Raw genomic sequence first — 22,680 nt, forward strand, 5'->3', positions numbered from 1 at the left:
TCTCAAGTTAAGTCAGTCAGTCCTCCAGTTTGTCTTCATAGCACCTTTACCAGTTCCAAGGAGGGCCAGGGCTGCTTTTCTTTGTTCCTTGTAAAGATAAGAGGGGGAAGGGACCTTCAGTTGATGATACCTTCTGGGAAGAGACAACAGAGAGAAAGAGCAATGGAGGGGGAGGGGAGAGCTCAGTCAATCTACCTAGCAATCTGGAGGCCTCAGTGGTTGGACTGAAGAATGTATGTCCTGTACCCTGCAACACAAACTTTAATGTAAGTACAGCCGGATTCGAATCCAGTAGCACCTTAGAGACCAACGAGATGGGAGGGGGGCATAGGCTTTCAAGAGTCAAAGCTCACTATCTTATTATCTGGTGAAGGGAGTATATGTATACATATGGAAACGGAAAGGTAGTCCCCTGTGCAAGCACCAGTCGTTTCCGACTCTGGGGTGACGTTGCTTTCACAATGCTTTCACGGCAGACCTTTTTATAGGATGGTTTGCCATTGCCTTCCCTGGTCATTACACTTTCCCCCCAGCAAGGTGGGTCCTCATTTTACCGACCTCGGAAGGATGGAAGGCTGAGTCAACCTCGAGCCGGCTACCTGAAAACCCAACTTCCACCGGGAATCGAACTCAGGTTGTGAGCAGAGCTTAGTACTGCAGTATTGCAGCTTTACCACTCTGTGCCACGGGGCTCTTGTCATGTATACATGTACTAACCCTCAAAACCTTATGTCCAAAACCCCAGCACTACTGGACTCGAATCCAACTGTTCTGTCGCAGGGCTGTCCTCTCTAATCATCTGATATAAATAATGAATCAAGAGTGTCATGGTTTGCCTGCACAGATGGAATTCTAACAATTGCATTAGTCCTCTGTACTGGTGGCCTTGCCTTAGAGAAAAAATGGTCCCATTTCCATTTTATCTTTAGCTATGGGTGTGGGGGAGTGTTATCAAGGACTTTGTTCCTACCTTGATTTGTGCTGCCTGCCCTGATTCCACCCTGGCTAAATTTGTCTTGGCAGCCATGTTAGGACTTCAAAATGCCTTGCTTTGGAGAAGGTGAAGTCAAGGTTCTCCTCAGGACACCAAGGAAAATTGAAACAGCCAGAATTTCCTGCTGCACGTTCAGCAAGAGATTTCAAAGCTGCCACACATCAGCAAAAAGATGGAAAGGAATCAAAGGGAGACTTGAGTGAATCGGCTGAGTTGGCATTCATATGCAAATCTGACACAATCAGATCTGGTTGACTATGGGAAAACAATTGTCCCTTTTCAAAGGTGTATGCACACACCATTTGTATTGTTTTGCCAATTCATCATCCCTTGGGAGTGTTCACGCTGATGAGATCTTTTACTCTTTTGGCTTGGATCTTATTTTCGTCTCTGCTATGTGCACTAATATAGCAGTACAATCCTATGAAGTTTCTCCAATCTAAGCCCACTGATTTCACCTGCTTTTCACAATGAGCTAGCCATTCCCAGGCTATGTTGAACTTAGATCTGATAGCATCAGCTCTGCAAACATATTCCAGCTTAGCAGCTTCTTTTCAAGACACTTCTTGATTGCTGGGCCTTACACAGGTACACACAGACCTTTCTTCTGTTTCTTCATACATATCTGCCAACACCAGGTAGCACTTTTTGCCAGTGACGTGGATTCACCCCACATGTGGATTCACCCCACAATAACCCTGGTAATCTTTAAGGGCCTAAGACTGATCTTCCTTCCATCTGATCTTTCTGCTGATGCATCTTTAAAAATTCTTTTACTAAATAAGTATCCTGTAATGATTACAAGGCTATGAATGCAAAGCAGGGGCATTGGTTATAACTACTGTTATAAATAGGTTTAAATCAATGTTCACAACTGAAATTTTGTTTGCACTTTCTTTATGAGAGAGTGTTGTTTGTACACCCCTCTTGATAGTCCTGTTTCTGCTTCCCTAGATAATGTCAATGTCTTCTCTTGCATCCTTGAGAATCTCTGTAGTGCAGGCTGTTTCTGTTTACCCCAACTGGCCATTTCATGTCAAGAAAAATATTGTGCCAACATAACAAAGGGTTGCTAAACTTTTCTTTAATGAGAGCCTTTTCTAAGCAATGAAAAATATCTCTTAAAAAAAAAAAGCCCTATGCACAGATAAACAAACCCTCCAGGATTCTGTCAGTTTTCAGAGTTTGAGCAGGCCACTGTCCTCTTCCAGCTTCTCCTTTTAATTCTTTTAACTGGCTCTTAATTGCTCTCAGCATTCAGAGTTCTGGAAGCATACCCAGTCCTAATCAGACCATCAATTTACAGTACCACAATGATAGATCCAAGTGGGCATCCTTGTTGGTCTGAAGCAATAGAACAAAGCAGCAGTCAAGTTCACCTTGAAGACCAAGTAAGTTTTATTCAGAATGTAAGCTTTCGTGTGCTCTAAGCAAACTTCATCAGACAAAAATGGAATGGCAAGCAGTCCTAAATATAGAGAAAGTGGGCAGTGAGTTAGTATGCAGAGTCATGGAAAAGTTTTTAGCAGATTAAAAGAATCACAGATTGGGGTCTGTGTTTGTTAGTGTTGTTTCAGCCCAGTTAACAACACTAACAAACACAGACTATGTTTGTGATTCTTTTAATCTGCTAAAGACTTTTCCATGACTCTACATACTAACTCACTGCCCACTTTCTCTACATTTAGGACTGTTTGCCATTCCATTTTTGTCTGATGAAGTTTGCTTAGGGCACACGAAAGCTTACATTCTGAATAAAACTTGGTCTTAAAGGTGCGAGCTGACTGCTGCTTTGTTCTAATACTGCAATGAGTTACTGGACACAAGGAAAAGTGCAATAAAATGTTTTAATAAATAAATCGATACCTTGGGAAATTGTAGAAGCTCCTACTATGCTTTGGAGTGGGGGCTGATTGCTGCTTTTGTGAATTACACAATTTACTGTTAGTGGAGGTGGAAAGTCCTTTCAAGACATGGCCAACTTATGGCAACCCTGCGGGGTTTTAAGGCAAGAGACATCCAGAGGTGTAATTATTTTATTTTCACCACTAGAGGGAGAGCCACTTTGATTTTCTACTTCAAGACGCTAAAATGGCTTGTGCTGTGCCTCCTGTGTTTCTTTCTCCTACCGTGGATGTTGTTAGCCCAGCCTTGACACTGCAACAAGAACTGGATTATCTCTACACAAAGTGAGAAGGATTGATCCCATTCAATTAAGATCATGCCCATTGTGAAGAAGGTCATAGTCCACCGGCCAGGTTCCTGCTAGCAGCAGCACAGGGCCTGTCAAAGCAAAGAATCTCTTTAATATTTAACTCATACATAAGGTTGCCAACTCTGGGTTAACCAATTCCTGGAGATTTGGAAGCTGGGCTTGCAGAGGATGTTGTTGGAGAGGGGAGGGGGCTCAGCTGAGATGCGATGCTACAGCCTCCAAAGCAGCCATTTTCTCCTTGTTTTCGTCTCCATTTTCTCCATAGTCTGGAGATCCATTGTAATTCTTGGAGAACTTCAGGCCCCACTTGGACCTTAGGAACCACCCTATTATATGAAAAGCATGGTTGCTAAAAATAGGACAGTGTGCATATCAAACAGTATTCAGAGAACAATGTTATAAGTCACTTTGGGACCCCACTGAACAGGGGAAGATAAACAAACAAACACAAGGTATCTGTGTCCAAAACTGTGACATTTCTTAGTACTTGCCCATAGGCACCTTTAAGAACCTTTGTTTACAAATATGTACAAATATTTGAATCCAGAGTTCTCTTACCTACAGTGATGGTCACTATGAAAATAAAAGTCAGAATGTGATGAGACTTATTAGTCCAGTGTATCTCTTTGGCTTCACCAGTACCCTGTAGTTTGCATTTAATGGACCAAACAACCATGATTTTTGTCTTGTCTGTCTGAAATGGGACAGGAACACAATTTAGCCCAGGGGTGTTGTTATGAGGGTCGCAGGGCTGGCAGATCCCGATAGGCCAGGTAGACAGCCACCTAGGGTGCTAACTGGCCTCAAGGGTAGCCAGCAACACCCTTTCGTTCTTCATCACACCTGGTGCCCCTTCCCTGCTGCAGCCACACTCACCCTTGCTGCCCACATTTCTGCCACCCTCCTCCACCTTGCTGCCTATCTGACTTAAAGGAGACCACGTGTGTCATAAAACATAATGCCAAGCAGCAGAGATATAAACTTATAAAGGCCACAGACAAACACAATTAAAGATTTTTTTTAAAAAAAAACTTAAAATAAAACATGCTTAAAAGATTAGCACTTTTACAATATTTTTTTATTTAACAGTCTCTGATAACTGATGCCTCTTGCTCTGAATTATTGCATCAAAATCTGGAGACAATGTTTGTGCTGTAGAAATATTGAGTATGCTATTCAGGTCTTTTTCAGGTGTGCATCTATAAGTTGCAAGCCTGCTTTTGATTTATTGACATTCGTTACAGAAATCTCATGGTCAATGCTTTGAGCCTAAGAGCCAGAGTAAAATATGAAATGGCTGGGCATTGCAAGCTTTTGTACATAAGTTACCTCATGTGCTGGTGAGCCAATGGAAAAATAGAGGCTGTGCTCTGTAGATTGATTGAGCAAGCCTGGAAAAGCAAGCTGTGACGCAGAAGGAAGCAAGAGAGGGAGAAGGAAGCAGGCAACAGTGAGTTGCTCTCGGGCCTGATAGGAGCCCTCTGCGGGCCTGATCCAGCCCAAGGGCCACACATTTGACAACCCTGATTTAGGCAGCTTGGCAAGTATAACAGACATAAGATTATTCCTCACATACTTTTTACCATGGGGGTAGAAGGAGGACGCATGCAGTCGGTTATGTATGAATACTGCACATCCATCTATCTGCTGTTCATCATAATTTGCCTTTGTATGTGTATATGACAAAACAGAAACATATAAATGCTTCAGACTTCATGCTAAGTGTGAATATATATATGGTTTCTCCTACATGTCCAATTCTTATTTATTTTAATTGTATATTTATTTTAGAAGAAGAAGACTGCAGATTTATACCCCACCCTTCTCTCTGAATCAGAGTCTCAGAGTGTCTTACAATCTCTTTTATCTTCTTTCCCCACAACAGACACCCTGTGAGGTGGGTGGGGCTGAGAGAGCTCTCACAGAAGTTGTCCTTTCTGTGAGAGCTATGGCTGACCCAAGACCATTCCAGCAGCTGCAAGTGGAGCAGTGGGGAATCAAACCTGGTTCTCCCAGAAAAGAGTCCACACACTTAACCACTACACCAAACTATGTATTTATAGGGCCCCTTTCTCCCTGAAACTCAAGTTGGATTGCACAAAGTTAGCCAATGCAATCAGTATAATGTGGCATCCAATAAGCAATATAGTCAAAATTGGATTACAGAAATCTGAAACAAAGCAAAAAATATGACATGATATGTTAAACGATGTAGAAAATGGTATTAAATAAGTAGGAAGCAAATGAAGTAGGAGCATACAGCAAACAGATACTAGATGCAGAAGTATATTCCACACTCCTATTCCTTTCAGTAAAGCACCCTCCTGAATTCTATTTTCTGTCATAATACAGCCCTATTACCGGTACAAAAATGCCATCTGAACAATTCTGTTTTACAGTTTGCAAAACGACAGAGGTGCGGGAGCCTTCCTGACACTTCTTAGTTATGAGCAGCCGTTGATCTTGCCTGTTGGCAGGGTGGCCCTGCTTAGATGAGTGGAGCTGTTGTGGAATAGGTGGAAAGACAGTCTTGCAGATACGTTGGTCCAAAGGCCATTAAGTGCTTTTCATGTTATAGTCAGCACTTTGAATTGAACCTGAAGGGTAACCAATGGAGTGAGTGCAGGATGGACGTAATGTGTATGCGCTACAGCTTCTGATAATAATTGAGCTGTAGCATTCTGTACCAAACCGAGTTTCTGAGTTGACTTCTAGAGCAAACCTATGGAGAATGCAATACAGTAGCCTAGCCTTGAGGTACCCATGGCACAGATCTACACAGTGAGATCAGCTAAGTCAAGCTAGGGCCCATCATTTGGGCTAAATGATATTAGTGTGCCACTTTGATAAGGGTCTGGTTTCACTTGCAGTGTTTACTATTGGAATAATAAACCTAACGTTTGAATCAATTGAATAGGAATTCCTGCTATAATGCTGTAAAAGGGGCTGTTAGGCATTTTGGATTAGAGATCCACTGACTTCGTTTTAATTTCAGCTTTCAAAATTTCTATATGTATCTAACCTATAATATTAACGTAGTTAAAATGTCTACACTGTAATGACATATTTTAATGATAAATCAAACACAATGTTCCCTCTAAACTGTGGAGTGTTGTGAGCAAAAATTCTACTTTGTGAGCTACTGGCATTAAAGTTGTGAGCTACTGCATATATTAGTGTGTTCTGGGGTCATTCTTCCTGAGCTAAGACAAAAATGTGTGAGCTGGAGACTAAAAATCTGTGAGCTAGCTCATACTAACTCAGCTTAGAGGGAACACTGAAGTCAACAGCACTGAAATAAAACCTGCTTCTGATTGTGGTGCATTGTAGCTCATCAATTGCTTCACACAGGTGACCACAGAGGAGCATCGAAATTTTAGACTCCAACTTTATGTATTTATTTGAAGCATTTATTTGCCACCCTTCTTCCTGAGGGAGTTCAAGGCAGCTTACAAACATAGATTTAAAAATAGAATAAAAAACATTAAAAACACAGTTCCCAAAATTTTAGATCACTGCTAGGAAACGTAACCATATACAGTCTAAATAAATAAATTCAGGTGGGTAGCCATGTTGGTCTGAAGCAGCAGAACAAAGTTTGAATACGGGGGGGGGGGGTGGTGGTGGTTGGAGGAAGAAGAGGAGGAGGAGGTGGTGGTGGTTGGATTGATACCCTGCCCTTCACTCAAATTCTCAGAGTAGCTTACAATCTCCTTCCCTTCCTCTGCGCACAACAGATACCCTGTGAGGTAGGTGGGGCTGAGAGAGCTCTCAGAGAACTGCTCATGAGAGAACAGCTCTGAGAGAACCGTGGCTTGCCCAAAGTCAGTCAGCTGGCTGCATATGAATCAAACCTGGTTCTCCTGGATTAGAGTCCATGCACTTAACCATTACACCAAACTGTTGGCTCTCAAAGTTTTATTCAAGATTTAAGCTTTTGTGTCATGCACACTTCTTCAGATCTGACCTACAAACAGACACAGATCTGAAGAAGTGTGCATGCACACTAAAACTTAAACCTTGAATCAGGGCTTTTTTTCCCTGGGGGAACACAGCAGGATGGAGTTCTGGAACCTCTTTGTGGAAACGACATTTTCAAAAAATTTTTAAAGTTCATAAAGGTCATAGGTGTGTTTCACCTTAATTTCCCTCTTGAGAGTTTTAGCACTTCTTTCTCCAGAAAAAAAGCCTTGCCTTGAATAAAACTTTGTTGGTCTTAAAGGTGCAACTGGACTCAAACTTTGTTACAGTCTGAATAAAACTGTATTCAATTGTTTCCTAAAAGAAAGTTAGGGGACCAGGTGCACTTCCCTGATCAGGTTGTTCCATAATTGTGGAGATGGCCACTGAAATGGTTCCTTTCTCAAGTACCCACCAAATCAGTTTCTTTTAATAGGATAGTCAAGAGGGCCTCTCCCTGTAAACTAAATTTCCAGAAAGAAACATATCCCCTCCCAATCCATGTAGGGATTTAAAGATCAAAACCAACACCTTGAATTAGACTTGGGAGTGGATCAGTAGCCAGTGTGATTGCTATATCATTAGGGTCATATGCTCCTGAGAGCTGGCCTCAGCCTCACCCAGAAGTCTAGTCACATCTTTTTTCACTAGCTGCAGCCTCTGAATACTCTTCAAGAATAGTCCCAGTCAGAGCACATTGCAACAGTCCAGTCTGGCTGCTACTAAGACATGGATAACTGTGGCCAGATCTGACTGAGGCATGAACAGCCACAGTTGACACACCAGACAATGCTGGGCAAAAGCACTTTGAACCACTGCAGCCACCTGGCTTTCAAGTAGCACCCCAAAACTGCAAGCATGGCTTTTTAAGGGGAGTATAACCCCATCTAAGAAAGGAGAGATCTCAAAGATATCAACCAGTAGGAAAAGCTGCTTCACATAATGCATTATAAGCAAGACAGACTGAGAGATACTGTAAAGCAGCTTTTGATATTCCAGTAAAGCCACTGACTTTTCTGTTTGTTTTTAGAATCTATTTTAAATTGCAGTTGTTCTTTCTGAAATGTGTTGCTCAGAATAAATTTAAAAAGAACATTTAAATGGGCTCATGTACACATTACAGCTGCCAGATGAAAACATTGTGGTAAAACGCTCATCTACAGCAGATTCACCACATCAGTTACAACAGACTTTCTCACCAGTGCAGTCTTTACTGTTATTCATATTTGTTCCACTAGAGGAGCTCTTGTATACAAACAGCTTGCTATGTAATAGCCAGTGCCAGAGGGCAGAAATGGAAGAGGATCATGGCTTCTTCTCCTGTCTTTAAAGGTGCTTCATATGGGCAGGGCCAGAGGTTTAGACATGAGCCAAACAGTTCTTGGCTCACTACCTGAGGCCTGTGTTAGGCAGCTCGGAGGACCAAGATCAGCCCAGATATGTCTATATTCTCTTCATCTTTGTTTAAATAGTTTTGAAATTTGGAATCTTCTGTCTGTCACTTCGGGTTCCTTCAGGGGCAAAACCAGCAAAGAAATACTCCAAATGATGATGATGATGATGATGATGGAGTGATTTAAAGCGGGTGCCATGTGGCAGCCAAATCACATATAGGTGGGGTTGAGTCTGGGCTGTGCTACTAAAAGTAGAAGGGACATACTGATTTTCTCATAATAATTGCTCATGGGAAATTGCTGTTTACTCCACAGGGGGGGAAATACAGTATCTCTGCCTGAAATTGTGGTAGCCTATGGTGTCATTTAAGTTCAAGGCTTATGTTTCTGGGGTGTAGAATCTGGAGATGAGTGAACCATACAATCATTACTAAGAATGAGTGTACCTCTCCAGTGAGTCAGAGGAGGGCTACTGTGTCTGAAAATGTTCCAGTAAAGGTAAATGGACTTGGAGTAGATTCCTGGATAGCAGTGTTCACCTGAGAAGGTACCACAGAGGTAGTGATCATTAGAATATCTCAAGAGGTAGAGTGTGCTGAGTTTACATGACCTCTGAGGCAAAAGTAGTGCCTTCATCTAGAAATATCAGCAATTGATAGATTATTCAGGGAGATCCTGGACTGCAGGTTTACTTTTGAGTCCAGTGGCACCTTTAAGACCAAGTTTATTCAAGGTTTGAGCTTTCGTGTGCAGGCACACTTCTTCAGATATTGAAATGGAAAGGCAAATGCTCCTACATTGGTGAACAGCAAATTAGTATACAACTTAATGTTTTGACATATACAAAGACTAAACATTAATAACAAGCCAAGTTTATAGGTCAAAATATGATTGGATTTAATTATTGGGGAGGGGAGGGGAGTGGAGCAATAAACATGTCAAAGTAGGACATTGTTGTTCAGTGTAACAACTAGCCTCAATTACTCTTAACAATTAAGGAGGATACTTTTAGACATTAGATTGCGGAATGTTGGTTCAATGAGCCAAAAGATAAACTCATACTTTGTGTCTATAATACGAACTGAAGAGTACAGTGACACCCACCACTGGAGACAGGAAGTCTGAAACTAAGATCACCTGCCTCTTTAATTAGTGGAAATCACTTTAAATAACATAGGAATATTGTTTGGAGTCTTAATAATTAAAATATATATTAAAAAACTAGCGTGAAACCCGTGCTTCACTACGGTATTTAACTACCTTTAATCCAGTTTTAATATTAATAGGTATATTTTAAAAATATGGTTTTAGGAAGAGTGTTTTGTTTTTGGAATTGGTTTTATAGTAATAGCAGTAGGAATAAGGTCCATGGCGGAGGGAAATACAACAGGTTCTGGATGGAAGCTCTGCCCACCTACCCTTGCTGTTTTCCTACCCACTCACCCAAGTGAAGGCATTCCCTCCCCTCAACCTTGGTGTCTTCCCACCCACCCAAGACAGCCATTTTCTATAAAGGAACTGATCTGACTTCAGCTTTCCATCTCCTCCCCCTCCCCTGGGGAGCTGATCTTTGACATTTGGAGAGCAGTTGTAATTCTGAGTGATTTCTGCCAAAATCTGGAAAGTGGCAACAATGGTTTCCCAAGAGGAAGTGGCTGGTTTGGAGAGTGGAGTCTATGGCATTGTACATGTCTGAAGTCCCACACTTCCTCAAACCCCACCCTCTCCATGCTCCACCCCTCAAATCTCCAGGAATTTGCCAGTCTGGAGCTGGCAACCCTTTCTCCTTCCCAGCCAACCATAGAAGGAATGCACTCCCTGAATTTTGAGTTTTTAGGTCCAGGGGTTTGGCCTGGGCGTTGATGAGTCAGTCAAGACACCTGCTCAGCTTTAGGAATAACACAGAGCAAGACGGAAACAACCAGAAGACAGTAAGACATTACCCATGTGGACGGTGCAAGGCTTGTGAAATGATGCTATCTATTAAAGAATTTACTAATCCTGCTACTGGTGAAATTGTAAAGCTTATGACTCTAACTGTGGACTCTAAACAAGTGGTTTGTTGCCTGCGAAAGTGGGCTGTGGTACATAGGAAAGTTAGAGTACTGGAACACAAATTGAGATTTGAGAGAGAGGTTCCAGAATCACCTATGTTTGCACATTTCAGAGAGCCAGGACACCACATTAAAAACCTTAGGTTTTTTTGTATTCTTTAAATACCAGCCTAAATCATTTGTGAAATAAGATATAAACAGAGTGCTTTTACAACAAGAATCCTATTGGATACACAAACTGCAGACAGTATCGCCCAAGGGACTGAATGCTAATATTGAATGTTCATTATTATGATATAATGTCATGAGAAGGGTAGGAGTAGACTATTTATTGTAGTAGTAGGAGTAGACTATTTATTGTAGTAGTAGGATAATGAGTTAAGAGCCATGTGCGAAGAGTGTTGTTCTGTGGGTGAGTCTTTTGATGCTAGATATAAATATGGTATGTAAGGCTTATGTATATGGTATGTGTGGTTTATTATTATTTTTGTATTGCAATAGCCCCATGAGAAATAGTAGTGATTTTATGAGAGATCGAGCAGATGATCAAAACCGTTATGAAGTTCTGGAAAGGACGAGTTCTGTTTCTCTCTTCGGTTTGCATACTTCCTTGTGGATTCTTCCGTTCTATGTGCTTTGTTCCAGAACATTTGCCAGTTATCACAGACATTGTTCTGCACAAGCAAGATTGTTACTTTTGGAGAAGCAATGGATTGTTACTTTGGGAGAAGCACGTGGATTTAAAGAGACAGTGTCTATATAAGATCCTGGGAATGTGGCTATTGTGATTGATTGAGAAAAGGAATGTGGCAAGTGTGATTTATTGAGAAAAGTGTACTTGGTTTTGATCTATGTTATTAGTATGTTGAAGGATTTGCAAGTATTTTGTATTGCTTGAATACGTTATCATTACATCCAAAAGGGCAGTCGTGATGGTCTGAAGCAGTTGAACAAAGCAGGAGTCAAGTATAACCTTTAAGACCAACCAAGCTTTATTGAGAACATAAGCTTTCGTGTGCTCTCTAAACCCACAATACCTGATCCCCTCGTCTGATGAAGTGTGCTTACAGAGCACACAAAAGTTTACATTCTCAATAAAACTTGGTTGGTCTTAAAGGTGGTACTTGACTCCTGCTTTGTTCACATGTTATCATTGTTCTTCGGTGATTTTTCTTGTTGTTATGGCCTGAGGTTTGGCTGCATCCCTCTAAGAGATGCCTTAAACAGGGAAGGGAGAACAAATAGCACTGAACATAAAAATCAGTCCCTTATATATGCAAACAGGAGTCTATGAAAAGCAGTACAGTGATGAAAAATAGCATGAACCACAAAGTACAATACAAGCAACAAGAAAGAATTCATACAAAATAGAATATCAATATACATGGTATTTAAAGTTAAAAGTCCACTGGAAACAGAATCAATAATAAACAAGGGATTCCACTTGCTTCACAGGAACCTTCCAAGAAATTGTCTATAAATGTCAGTCAAGCGATTCCACAATAAGCAGTTTTTTTCTAAACAATATTGCACCTTTCATCACACCCCCTCCAGCCTACAAATAGCAGCTCTCCGGCAGCCCTGGCCCCACTCAATGCACAGCAGCCAAGAAGGTCTGAGCGCCTGCTCCGGCTGCAACGCCACTGAGGATGTTCTCCGCAGCTGAGAACGAAACGTCTGGAAGGAAAACTTTCTCCAGTAGAACACGGCACTTGATCCCGAAAGATTCTACAAACCCTAAGGATGTTACCAGCCGTGAAAACCTGAAATCTTTGATAATATTGCATCTCCTCTATTCTCTATGGAGTTTCAATATGCACCATTTTGGATCCTTCGTCAAGAAATGATAGATGTGTCCAAAAAAGGAATCACAGATGTAGTGCAATAACTACTACGTACAAATTATGTAATGATGGAGCCAAAATTCCTCTAAAATATTTCACAACACAGTGGTAATAGTACAGCAAGCAGACTTCTGTACTACTACGAGCCCCCAAAGAAAGTGCCCCTATCCTTCATTATTTCCAAATAGACGGAAGGCATTTAAAAGTCTTGCAGTCCCTTAAAGATAAGATTGCCAGAAGTCCCTTTGGAGTTCAGTCATGCTTGCCACATCCTCGCTATTGGCTCCATCTTAAAGTCCCCAGATATTTCTTGAGTCAGACTTGGCAACCCTACATGCAGAGGGTGCTAGACCAGGGGTGTCGAACTCATTTGTTATGAGGGCTAGCTCTGATATAAGTGAGACCTTGTTGGACAGGCCACATCAGTTGGGCCCAGTCGGCCATGTTGGACCAGGCCATGTGTATACCTATGTAAGATTAGGTATCAACTTTATAAAGGACATAAACAAACACAATTAAACTTTTTTTTTTTTTAAAAAAAAACCCCTTAAAACATGCTTAAAATCTTGGCACTTGTTGGTCTTAAATGCACTTTCTTTGTATCTCTCCCATGGGCTCCAGGGAACTGGTCAAAGGAAGCTCTGGCTCCTTCCTTCCCCAGGTGACAAGGAGGGGGAAGGAAGAGAGGCTTGGCTCAGTAGCTCTGCTGTGCGATTGAGAAAGCCTTGAAAAACAAACTCTGCCTCCCCCCCCCCCGCCCCTTCCTTCCCAAGGGAGGCGCCTCAGCCAATGCAGAAAACAGAGTTTTGGCTCTGTAGCTCCTAAGCAATTGAACAACCTGTTATGCAGAAGGAGGCAACAGAGAAGGAAGCAGATGACAGCCAGTTGCTGCAGGACTTGATAGGAAGTTCTCCAGGGGCCTGATTCTGCCCCCGGGCCGCATGTTTGACACTGCTGTGCTAGACCCTCGGTAGCCCCCCCCCCCCCCCCCCCCCCGTAACGTCTGCGGAGAGAAGCCCGGACTTCCTAGCATCTCTCTTCGGTTCGGCCTGCCACGCAAAAAGATTTCTGCGGCTGGCAACGATCCCTGCCCGAGAGCGGCCCCAGGAGCCAGACCAACGCCAGAGCTCGCTGCCCTTGTCCGGCGCTTCCCGAAGAGGAAATCCTGCACCGCACCCTGGCAGGCCGGGCCCCCTTGTGGCGAAAAGCGGCTCGTTTCGTGCTGCGAATGAGGAAGCGAGGCGCCAGCAGCCAATCCGCGTCCGGCCGAGAGGCAGAGCCTCCTTTCGGGAGCCGCTGCATTGGTCCGCGCTGCACGTGCCTGGGCGTGGGCCGGCTGTGTGCATTTGCCCGCCGAGGCTCGAGGCAGCAGCCGGGATGCGGGACTCGGAGGATGGCAGACGCGACGAACACGCCCTCCGGGACCACGGGCTCCGCTCTCCTGCACCCGCTGAGCCAGCGGCTGGGCGTCCCGCTGGATCAGGTGAGGAGGGAGCGGCAGAGCTGGCCCCGGGCAGCCAAAGCCAAGCGAAGCCCGCAGATCTCTGGTTGCAGCCGGCAGATCACTGAAGTCCGTCCAGGCGTCCGATTGCGCTCTCAGCCTCTCTCCGTTGGAAAAGAGAAATTAAGAGCTCGAACTGGGGGGAGCGGCTCTTGTGTTCCTCTTAATTGTATGGATGATGGTGAATGTGGAAGAGGGCCCGTCTCTCGGAGGAAGGGACGTTAGAGCTGTCTCTTCACTGAGGATCGGGTGTTGTGCAGTTTTTTCCGAAAAGCGCTTCGGCAGCATGGACTGCGATCACGCACACTAAACAAAGCATTTTAAGTTTCAGTCTACTTGACAACTGGGTGTTACTGTGTGACCTGGCAAAATCCAACTGGAAAGTGCATTGAAAGTGCATTATTTAGCGTGTGTGATCACAGCCCATGTCTAGTCTAAGCTGGTCTACTCAGAAATAAAATCCTGCTGAGGTCAATAGGGCTTGCTTCCAGGTAGGCGCGTCCTAGCACCGTGACTTGTTTTAGGAGTATGGTGATGGTGGCGGCGGTGAGATGCTGCTGGCTTTGATGAGGGGGCAAGGAAAGCCCGTCTGACTCCTGAACGTTAAAGAACAAAGTGCAGGAAGCCGCTTCCCGCCCCAGGATTGAACGTTGGCTTGTGGTTTCCTATAGCAACTAAACTGCTAGTAAGCCTGGGTGTGTATTAATGAAAAACATACCTAGACTGTTTCATCTTTGTTTTCTCTGTGACAAATTTTGGAATGTAAACTTAAGCACTGAGCAAGCTGATATAAAAAAGTGATAGCAGGAACAATACAATATCACTCAGCTCCAGGGCCTTTTTTTGGAGGGGGGGGGAGGAAGCGATAGTACTGATCAGGAGGGGTTTTTGAGCAGGAATGCACAGGAACGCAGTTCGGCTGGCTTGGTGCTAGGGGTGTGGCCTAATATGCATATGAGTTCCTGCTGAACTTTGCTACAAAAAAGTCCTGCACGAAACAATGGTGATGCCAGAGGGTGTGGCCTGATATGCAAATGAGTCCCTGCTGGGCTATTTCTACCAAAAAAGCCCTGCTGACCAGTACTGAGTACCAGCATCTTTTGGGAGGGATGAGGGGAGTCTCAGGTCTGGGGGGGGGGGATTGGTGGAAATCAGTGCAACTTTATGTACAAGTATTGACATTTAAAAAAAAACCACCCAAGAGACTGTGCTATCCTCGATCTGCGTAGTACTCAGCACTTTGCCTGTAACAACGCCGCCCATCATCTCCAAGGGTGGGGTGTGTTCTACATGGGCATGGGAAGATAGTTGTTATCTCTGCTTTTGTGGGTGTGGCTCTTTGATTGGAATGTGTCATCTATTCCAAACATTCATAGACTAAAGCTGATCCCATTGTGTTCCATGGGGCTCACTCCAAATATGCACTGAGGGCAATCCTATGACACCTGCATTGAATTTACAGGGCTCATGAGGCTGGCATTCATATGTTCTTTACTCTCAAACAGTTCGATGGATCTCAGTGGAAAACTGGTTTTGATTCTTCCTCTTGAGCAAGGGATGTGTAACTGAGGCAATTTGATTCAAGCAGGGCTTTTTTGGTAGAAAAGGACCAGCAGGAACGCATTTGCATATTAGGCCACACCCCTGACATCACCATTGTCTCACACAGCTTTTTAAAGAAAAAGCCCAGCAGGAACTTATTTGCATATTAGGCCACACCCCTGACCCCAAGCTAGCCGGAAGTGCATTCCTGCTCAAAAAAAGCCCTGGGTTCAAATTCCGGCAATGGGTCTGGACCAGTATGTTTGCCAAAAACTAATGGTGCCCAATACTCAGCCCCATCCAAAACATTGCCACAAATTAGATGATTGTTCTTATTTTACCAGAATATTACCTCATATGAAACTAGTATTTAAAATTTAATGTGAGTCTGTATGAAGTTGCAGAAGAAGAATGGTTGGTTTTTATAACCTGCTTTTTGCAAAGCAGTTTCCAAACACCTTTCCTTCCTTTTTCCACCACAGTCACCTTGTGAGGTAGATGGGGCGGAGAGAAGTGTGACTGACCCAAGGCCACACAGCAGGCTTCGTGTGAAGGGGTGAGGAATCAAACTTGGGTTAGAGCCCTTTACTTTTTGCTGCTACACCACCCTGGGTCACTTATAGAAGTGTGATTTAATTTTGGGCGTTTTCACACTGACCTTAATCGGCAGCGACGCCCCTCTTCACCGCGCAGGATCTGTGCGGATTTCACACCAATTGCCGCAAAGCACCCGGAAGAGCCGCAAAATCCCGCGGCTTTTGCGGCGCAAATGGAAACCGCCAAAAACCAGTTTCCGTTTGCGCCGCAAAAGCCGCGGGACTTTGCGGCTCTTCCGGGTGCTCCGCGGCAATTGGTGCGAAATCCGCACAGATCCTGCGCAGTAAAGAGGGGCATCACTGCCGATTAAGGTCAGTGCGAAAACGCCCGTTGGTAATTCAGGTTTGAAACAGCATATTCATAAATATTCTCATTGGACAGGATATTAACCTTGGAGCTTGATTCTTTGTATATTTACACAGCATTAAATCCTACTGATTCAATTAGGCCTGTTCCCAAGTACACTGCTGACAGAATTGTGGCAGTGATTCCTCTTGACACAGTGCCCAAGGTCTTTCCCTTGCCTTGTTTTGCTATAAATATTTGTGCAGGTTCCAAGTTAAGACAGAAATGTGATGCAATATAACTTGAGCAAAACTCTACATCCCCCATTGTCTGATCTCATAATATTAAGAGTTAATGTAAGCACTACTGTGTATAATGTGGTTTATTTGCAAGGGTGTGTGCAAGGGTATCAGCCCAAATTATTATTTTATGAATTGATTAAATTAAATGTATGGATTGCCCAATCTCTGCTACTGTGGGGCTCTGGGTAATGTACATCATTCAATAAAAACATCAAAGCCATAGAATAAAAGATATGAGCAGTACTAATACAGTAAGTCTAAAAAGAATCAGATGCCAGAATTCCACAGTTCCCTATTCCAGACTGCGGCCACCTTGTAGGTACAGGGAAAGGAACAAAGGAGCCTGGAGAGCAGAAGAGGATGGCAGGCAGACTGGAAACTGTTGCTTTGCTCAACCAAAAGCCTGGCGGAACATCTCTGCCTTGTGGGCCCTGCGGAATAGCATAAGATCCTGCAGGGCCATGATGGCATTTGGCAGAGAGTTCCACCAGGTTGGGGCCAGGACCGAAAAGGCCCTGGCCCTCATTGAGGAAGCCAGGCGTCTTTGGGGCCAGGGATCAGAAGCATAACACTTTCCCAGGGACATACCAGAGGAAACAGTCCCGCAGATACGTTGGTCTCGGACTTCTCAAGGCCTTGAAGGTCAACACCAAAACCTTGAACTGGGTTCGGTACTCCATTGGAGGCCAGTGCAGCTGGCACAGCACAGGTTATATATGTGCTAGGGTTACCAGATCCCACCAGTGGGGGATGGGGGGTATGGTTGCCAGATCCAGATTGGGAAACTCCTGGAGATTTGGGGATGGAGCCTGGGGAGGACAGAGACCTCATTGGGGTACAATGCAGTAGAGTCCACCCTCCAAAGCATCCATTTCTTCCAGGGGAACTGATCTCTGTAGCCCAGAGAAGAGCTGGAATTCTGGGGGATCCCCGGCTCCCACCTGGAGGCTGGAACCCTTAATATGTGCCATTCATGACGTTCCTGTCAGGACTTATGTCACTGCATTCTGGATCAGCTGGAGCTTCCATTTCAGTCTCAAAGGCAGGCCAGTGTAAAGCAAGTTATAATAGTCTAGCCTGGAGGTGACTGTTGCATGGACTACTGTGGCTAGGTCAGGGTGCAACAGGAAAGGAATCAATTGCTGAGCCTGACGCAGATGAAAAAACACCAGCCAGGCCACATGCATGACTTGGGCCCCCATGTTCAAGGAGGCTGTTGCAGAATTTGGGTTGGGCACTAATCATTCCTAGACTCTTGACTGACTCTTCACTGAATTGCTCCAGGTTGGCTGGGGAACCTGAGGCATTGGCAGAAAGCTTGTGGTACTCTTAGAAAAAGAGCAAGTGTCAAAGGGTTAGGATGCTTGAGCCTTTATGAGACTTGCATCTAGGCAGGGTCCATTGCTAAGTAGATATGGGTGGCCAAGTCACACATCACCAGGAGTGGGAGAAATTTCTCCAAAAGGCCCCTGTAATGTCTCAAGGGTCTGTGGCGCAAGTTCCCATTTTCTGCTGAGAGAGAAGTACCTAGAGACAATGGTGCACGGTTGTTATATGAGATAATCACATCCCACTACCTACCCCTGTCTGATTCCCAACTACAAAAGGCGATATCAAGCAGATGCTGTGGGAGGGATGTTTGGGGAGACAGCAGGAGTTATAGTTTGCTTTCACTTTTTAAAGCAGTGCTGGCACTGGTTGGCTGAAAGGAGTATGAGCGCTCCATACTTTGTTGATGCTCCAAATGCCCCTTCCACAGGAATTGGAAGACTACACAGAGGCCCTTGCTACAAGGTTTGAAGGATCACAAAAGAGTGGTCATCTGTTTCTTCCAGTAGAAGGATGCATGTGTGTATCTGTGGGCATGCATTTGGGGAAGAGAGAAGTGACATACTTCATGGGATGACCCTCTGGAGGGCGTCTTGCACATTGTCCTCAACATCTGGAGCCAGTCCTTTCTAGAAAGCAGCAGGAACTCCTGTGGTCTTAGTTGTGACATAAGATCAGCACATCTGCCTGCTACTGCTTGCACCTAGCTGAAAATGACACCAGGGTATGTTGGGTGACTGAGAACTACTGGAAAGAATTAGGAGGCACATACACACTTCTGCATGTGCCAGTATTTCACCACCTCAGTACCTAGGTTTGGATTGTGGAATGCTTGCCCACAAGACTGTGCAGTGATTAAGTCTAGAGAGCGATGGTTTAGTTGTGTACACAGAGTTTTGCATACACAGTTTTGTACACAGAGGCTGCCTTACTGATGTAGTATCCTCTCCAAATCAATGGCCATGTATTATAAGTGCCATACCAGCAATTTAGCTATTGCAGGAATGGAACCAGATCTTTCCCTTTTATAGTCAACATAATTGTGTCTAATTTATTCAGCTTTTTGGCAGGAACTTTGAATGCATATCCCTCTAGTAATCAAGTGTTTTTATTTCTTGTATAGAAGATTCAGGTTTGTGGAGAGAGTCAGTGCAAAAACCCAAAAAACAACTACTCCACAAATATTTCTTGTATTATAACATACAGACTTTTTGCATTACTTTTTTTCTGAGCAGCCGTGGAGTGCATCTGCAGCTGTTTTCTGTACTTCCGCAGCAACGAGGAAGTTTGTGGTGTTTGCTGTACCTATTGAATAAATGGGTTACACTATTCAGATTGTGCTGCAAGATAAAGTGGGCAGAAAATGTCTGTTGTAGTAGGTGTTGAATGTAGAATAAACAGGGACGCTCTAGACTAGCCCAAGGATAGGTGTGACTTGCATGGTCTACTTCTGTTTAACTAGAATTTCTGTGGTCAAACAGTGCATTTTTTTTTTAAAAAAGCTGTCATGCTTTGGATCAATTAAATAATAAATCTGAGGTAGTGAGCTAAGGTCTTACTGGAGCTTTGCAGGATCAAATGCTGGTCAAGGATTCTCTGAAAACCCCAGTAACCACTCTGCTAACTTTTTCTCTAATCAAAGTTCCATGCTATGTCAGAATTCAGAGCAGGAGATCAGCAAAGCATCCATAGAAAAAAATTTCCACTTGTTTAACATTAATGATAATTGACATTGTGATTAATAATCTATTATTTATGCAGCTCAGATGTGGGTTGTTATGAGTCCTTTATTAGGAAGTTGCACACATAAGGTCTCACTTCACAATTGTTTTAGTGCATTGGCATATACCTGCATATTTTATGCAGTTGTATTACTGACAACCATGCAGCTCTGCCAGTTCTTCTTTTGCAAAATTTTAGGAAGCCCTTTAGTCCCATAAAAATCTTTACTTCTTGTCATTCTCTTACATACTGGCTTTTCTAGCACCTCACCTGCCCTTCCAGAGCCAGTTTGGTGTAGTGGTTAAGTGCGCGAACTCTTATCTAGGGGAACCAGGTTTGATTCCCCACTCCTCCACTTGCAGCTGCTAGAATGGCCTTGGGTCAGCCATAGCTCTCGCAGGAGTTATCCTTGAAAGAGCAGCTGCTGTGAGAGTCCTCTCAGCCCCACCCACCTCACAGGGTATCTGTCGTGGGGGAAGCAGATAAAGGAGATTGTAAGCCGCCTTGAGACTGATTCAGAGAGAAGGGGGGGTATAAATTTGCAGTCTTCTTCTTCCAATATACCTTAACTTAAAGATTTCATTTTCTTCTTTAAAAAGCCAATTTTTGTCCTATACTGAGTTGCATTTGGCTCCACAGCCATAGTTTGCGGACCCCTGCATTAGGTGGTCCAAAACTGGCCAGTCTCCTAGTGGACCATGATCTATGTTCTGCTCAGTACTTATTTAGAAACACTGATCTTCATGTGCTAGAAAGGAAATTCCATTAAGCTCAGTGGGACTTGTTTCTGAGTAGCAGCCTGGAGAGCCAATTTAACCCAAGCTTGAGAGCAAAGCAGGATCAGCCATGAGTGCTTGGATGGGAGACTGCCGAGGAAGACCAAGGTTGCTACATGGAGGAGGGCAATGGCAAACCACCCCTAGTCCTCTTTTGCCTTCTATGCTCTATGGCTAGGTTGCCGTGGATTGGTTGCAACTCAATGACGCATTCTATGTTTGAGTAAACATTACACTTGGAGCATTAGAGAGTCCTTTTACTTTAAGGGTCTAACAATAGAAACTTTTGTTCTACAGATCGTGTGACTTTTCAAGGCCAATTTCAAACTGATAAATGCAGGGCTCTGCAAATTTTCAGAAATTATTATGGCTGACTTCAGTGGACTTAGAAGAGAGTGGCTCTGCTGAGTTTGGCACCTGCAAATATTTCCCCCCCCCCCTTTCTAGTCTTAAGGTGAAAAGATGGGCTTGAAAATGAGTAGATGATGTTTGGTGACATTTCAGATGGCAGAGGTTGGCACTGGGCTATCCATCCTGTGGTCTGGGAGAATGTTGGCTATGCTATCTTCACTGTGACTGGCAGAAGTGGAATACGTGATGAAAAATAAATACATTCAGTAATATGTATAAAGCTCTATTGTTTACTTTTTCTCAGATACAATTTAAGTTAGCCAAGCACATAATTTTGATTATTTAAGCACATAAGGCTAGTATAGATGCAGTTAAAAGGACAGCAGACTGCAAATTCTTACCTTCCTTAATTCTAGTTCTTCCTCTCTTGTGCGCCATTCTTTCACTAACTTAATTGTGGTTAAATGTTAGTCATGGATGACATGACCATGTTGCCTCTTAAACAAAATTTCAATGGAGCGGTTGAAGTAGCATGTGCTGTTGCATGCTGTCTTTTGTAGCTAGGTTCCTTCTGCGATCGCCTTGCAGAGAAGACAGATAGAACTTAGCTTTTCATAGGATATGGTGGAAACTTATTCACTATACTTAAAACTCTTGTCCTTCAAGCTTCTCTCACTCCTTCTCCTTTTGTCTGTCTCTCTTTCTGACAAGAGAGACTATTCAGTAATTTTTAAGGACTTCATCTTTTTTGTTCCACCTCTAATCCTCATTTGTAAAGGCATAGCAAAGCAGGTGTCTCTTTGGGTAGGCCTAGTGATAATGGAGCAACTGAAGCAAATTCCAGAGGAAGAGCCATTTTCCTGCCTCTCTTCTCCCTCTCTCTCTCCCCCTCAGTCTTGCTGAGTGTATATTGCTGTAGGTTTGATCAGTGTGGATGGGATTCAATTAAAGGACCTGAGCCAGGGCATATAGTAAAAAAATATTTAACATTCCCTAACAGCTTCGGGTATTTCCTCATGGAGGATAATTGTTAGAAGATGATTCCCTGATGGGTCCATCACAGGTCATCACAAGGTCCATGATTACCTGATGGGTCCATCACAGGTAGCTCTGCTCCTTCCTGGCTGTGGAAGGGGGCAGAAGAAACTGCAGCATTGAGTTTGGAACAGAGAAAGATATAGTAACTCTACTATGAGTTGGCAGAAGTACCTTGGGATGCAAGATCTTTCACATTTTTTATAAGAAGAAACCTTATGTTCTTCATTCAAGTTGGTTTGCCCACCTGTTCCAAGCGCTAGGCTCCTCAAATTCCAACAATTTTAATTTTTTTTTAAAAAATCTCTTTCCAACGTATAGCATCTAGGTCTGACTCAAGAGATCTGTTTCTTTTCCTCTATTTCTGAGTATCTGATATCAGTAGTGGATCTGCTGCCCTTTAGCAGTTCGTCTTCGCCTCCAACTTTGGTTTAACTTGTATAGCTGTAAGTAAAGCAAATATTATAGAATGTTGTAAAAAGCTTCAGTGCTTTCTCCCCCACAGAGAGCCAACTCAGCAAATAAGTTCTGCCCATGGAACTAGAAAAGGAGAGAGAAAACCTTTCCAGGGGTTGGGTAGACCAGTAGAGCATCCATCACCGTGTAGAGATTCAGAATGGTCACTGGGCCCCTAGATACCTTGAAGGGCAGAACAGAGTGGTGGTCATCATGGGCCAGCAGAGCTATTCTGCCTTATTGTCTGCCTCTCAGCCTGTCATAACTGGAGTGTGTGTGTGTGTGTGGGGAACATTTTTGAAAGATCTCCATGTCTTAATGCC

At 43.6% G+C, this 22,680-nt stretch overlaps 1 protein-coding gene across 1 annotated transcript in view; it reads left to right on the top strand.

Annotated features, from left to right (window-relative positions):
- Nucleotides 1-13,796: 13,796 nt before the first annotated feature.
- MBOAT1 (membrane bound O-acyltransferase domain containing 1) overlaps nucleotides 13,797-22,680 on the top strand; it is a 39,946-nt gene continuing 31,062 nt past the window's right edge. The window contains exon 1 of the mRNA XM_060244148.1: nucleotides 13,797-13,944. Within this exon, the coding sequence (XP_060100131.1) occupies nucleotides 13,855-13,944 (90 nt within the window). The 5' untranslated portion in view covers nucleotides 13,797-13,854. The remainder of the gene's footprint in view (nucleotides 13,945-22,680) is intronic.

The sequence above is a fragment of the Heteronotia binoei genome, chromosome 7 (genome assembly GCF_032191835.1).
Source record: "Heteronotia binoei isolate CCM8104 ecotype False Entrance Well chromosome 7, APGP_CSIRO_Hbin_v1, whole genome shotgun sequence".
Classification (NCBI taxonomy): domain Eukaryota; kingdom Metazoa; phylum Chordata; class Lepidosauria; order Squamata; family Gekkonidae; genus Heteronotia; species Heteronotia binoei.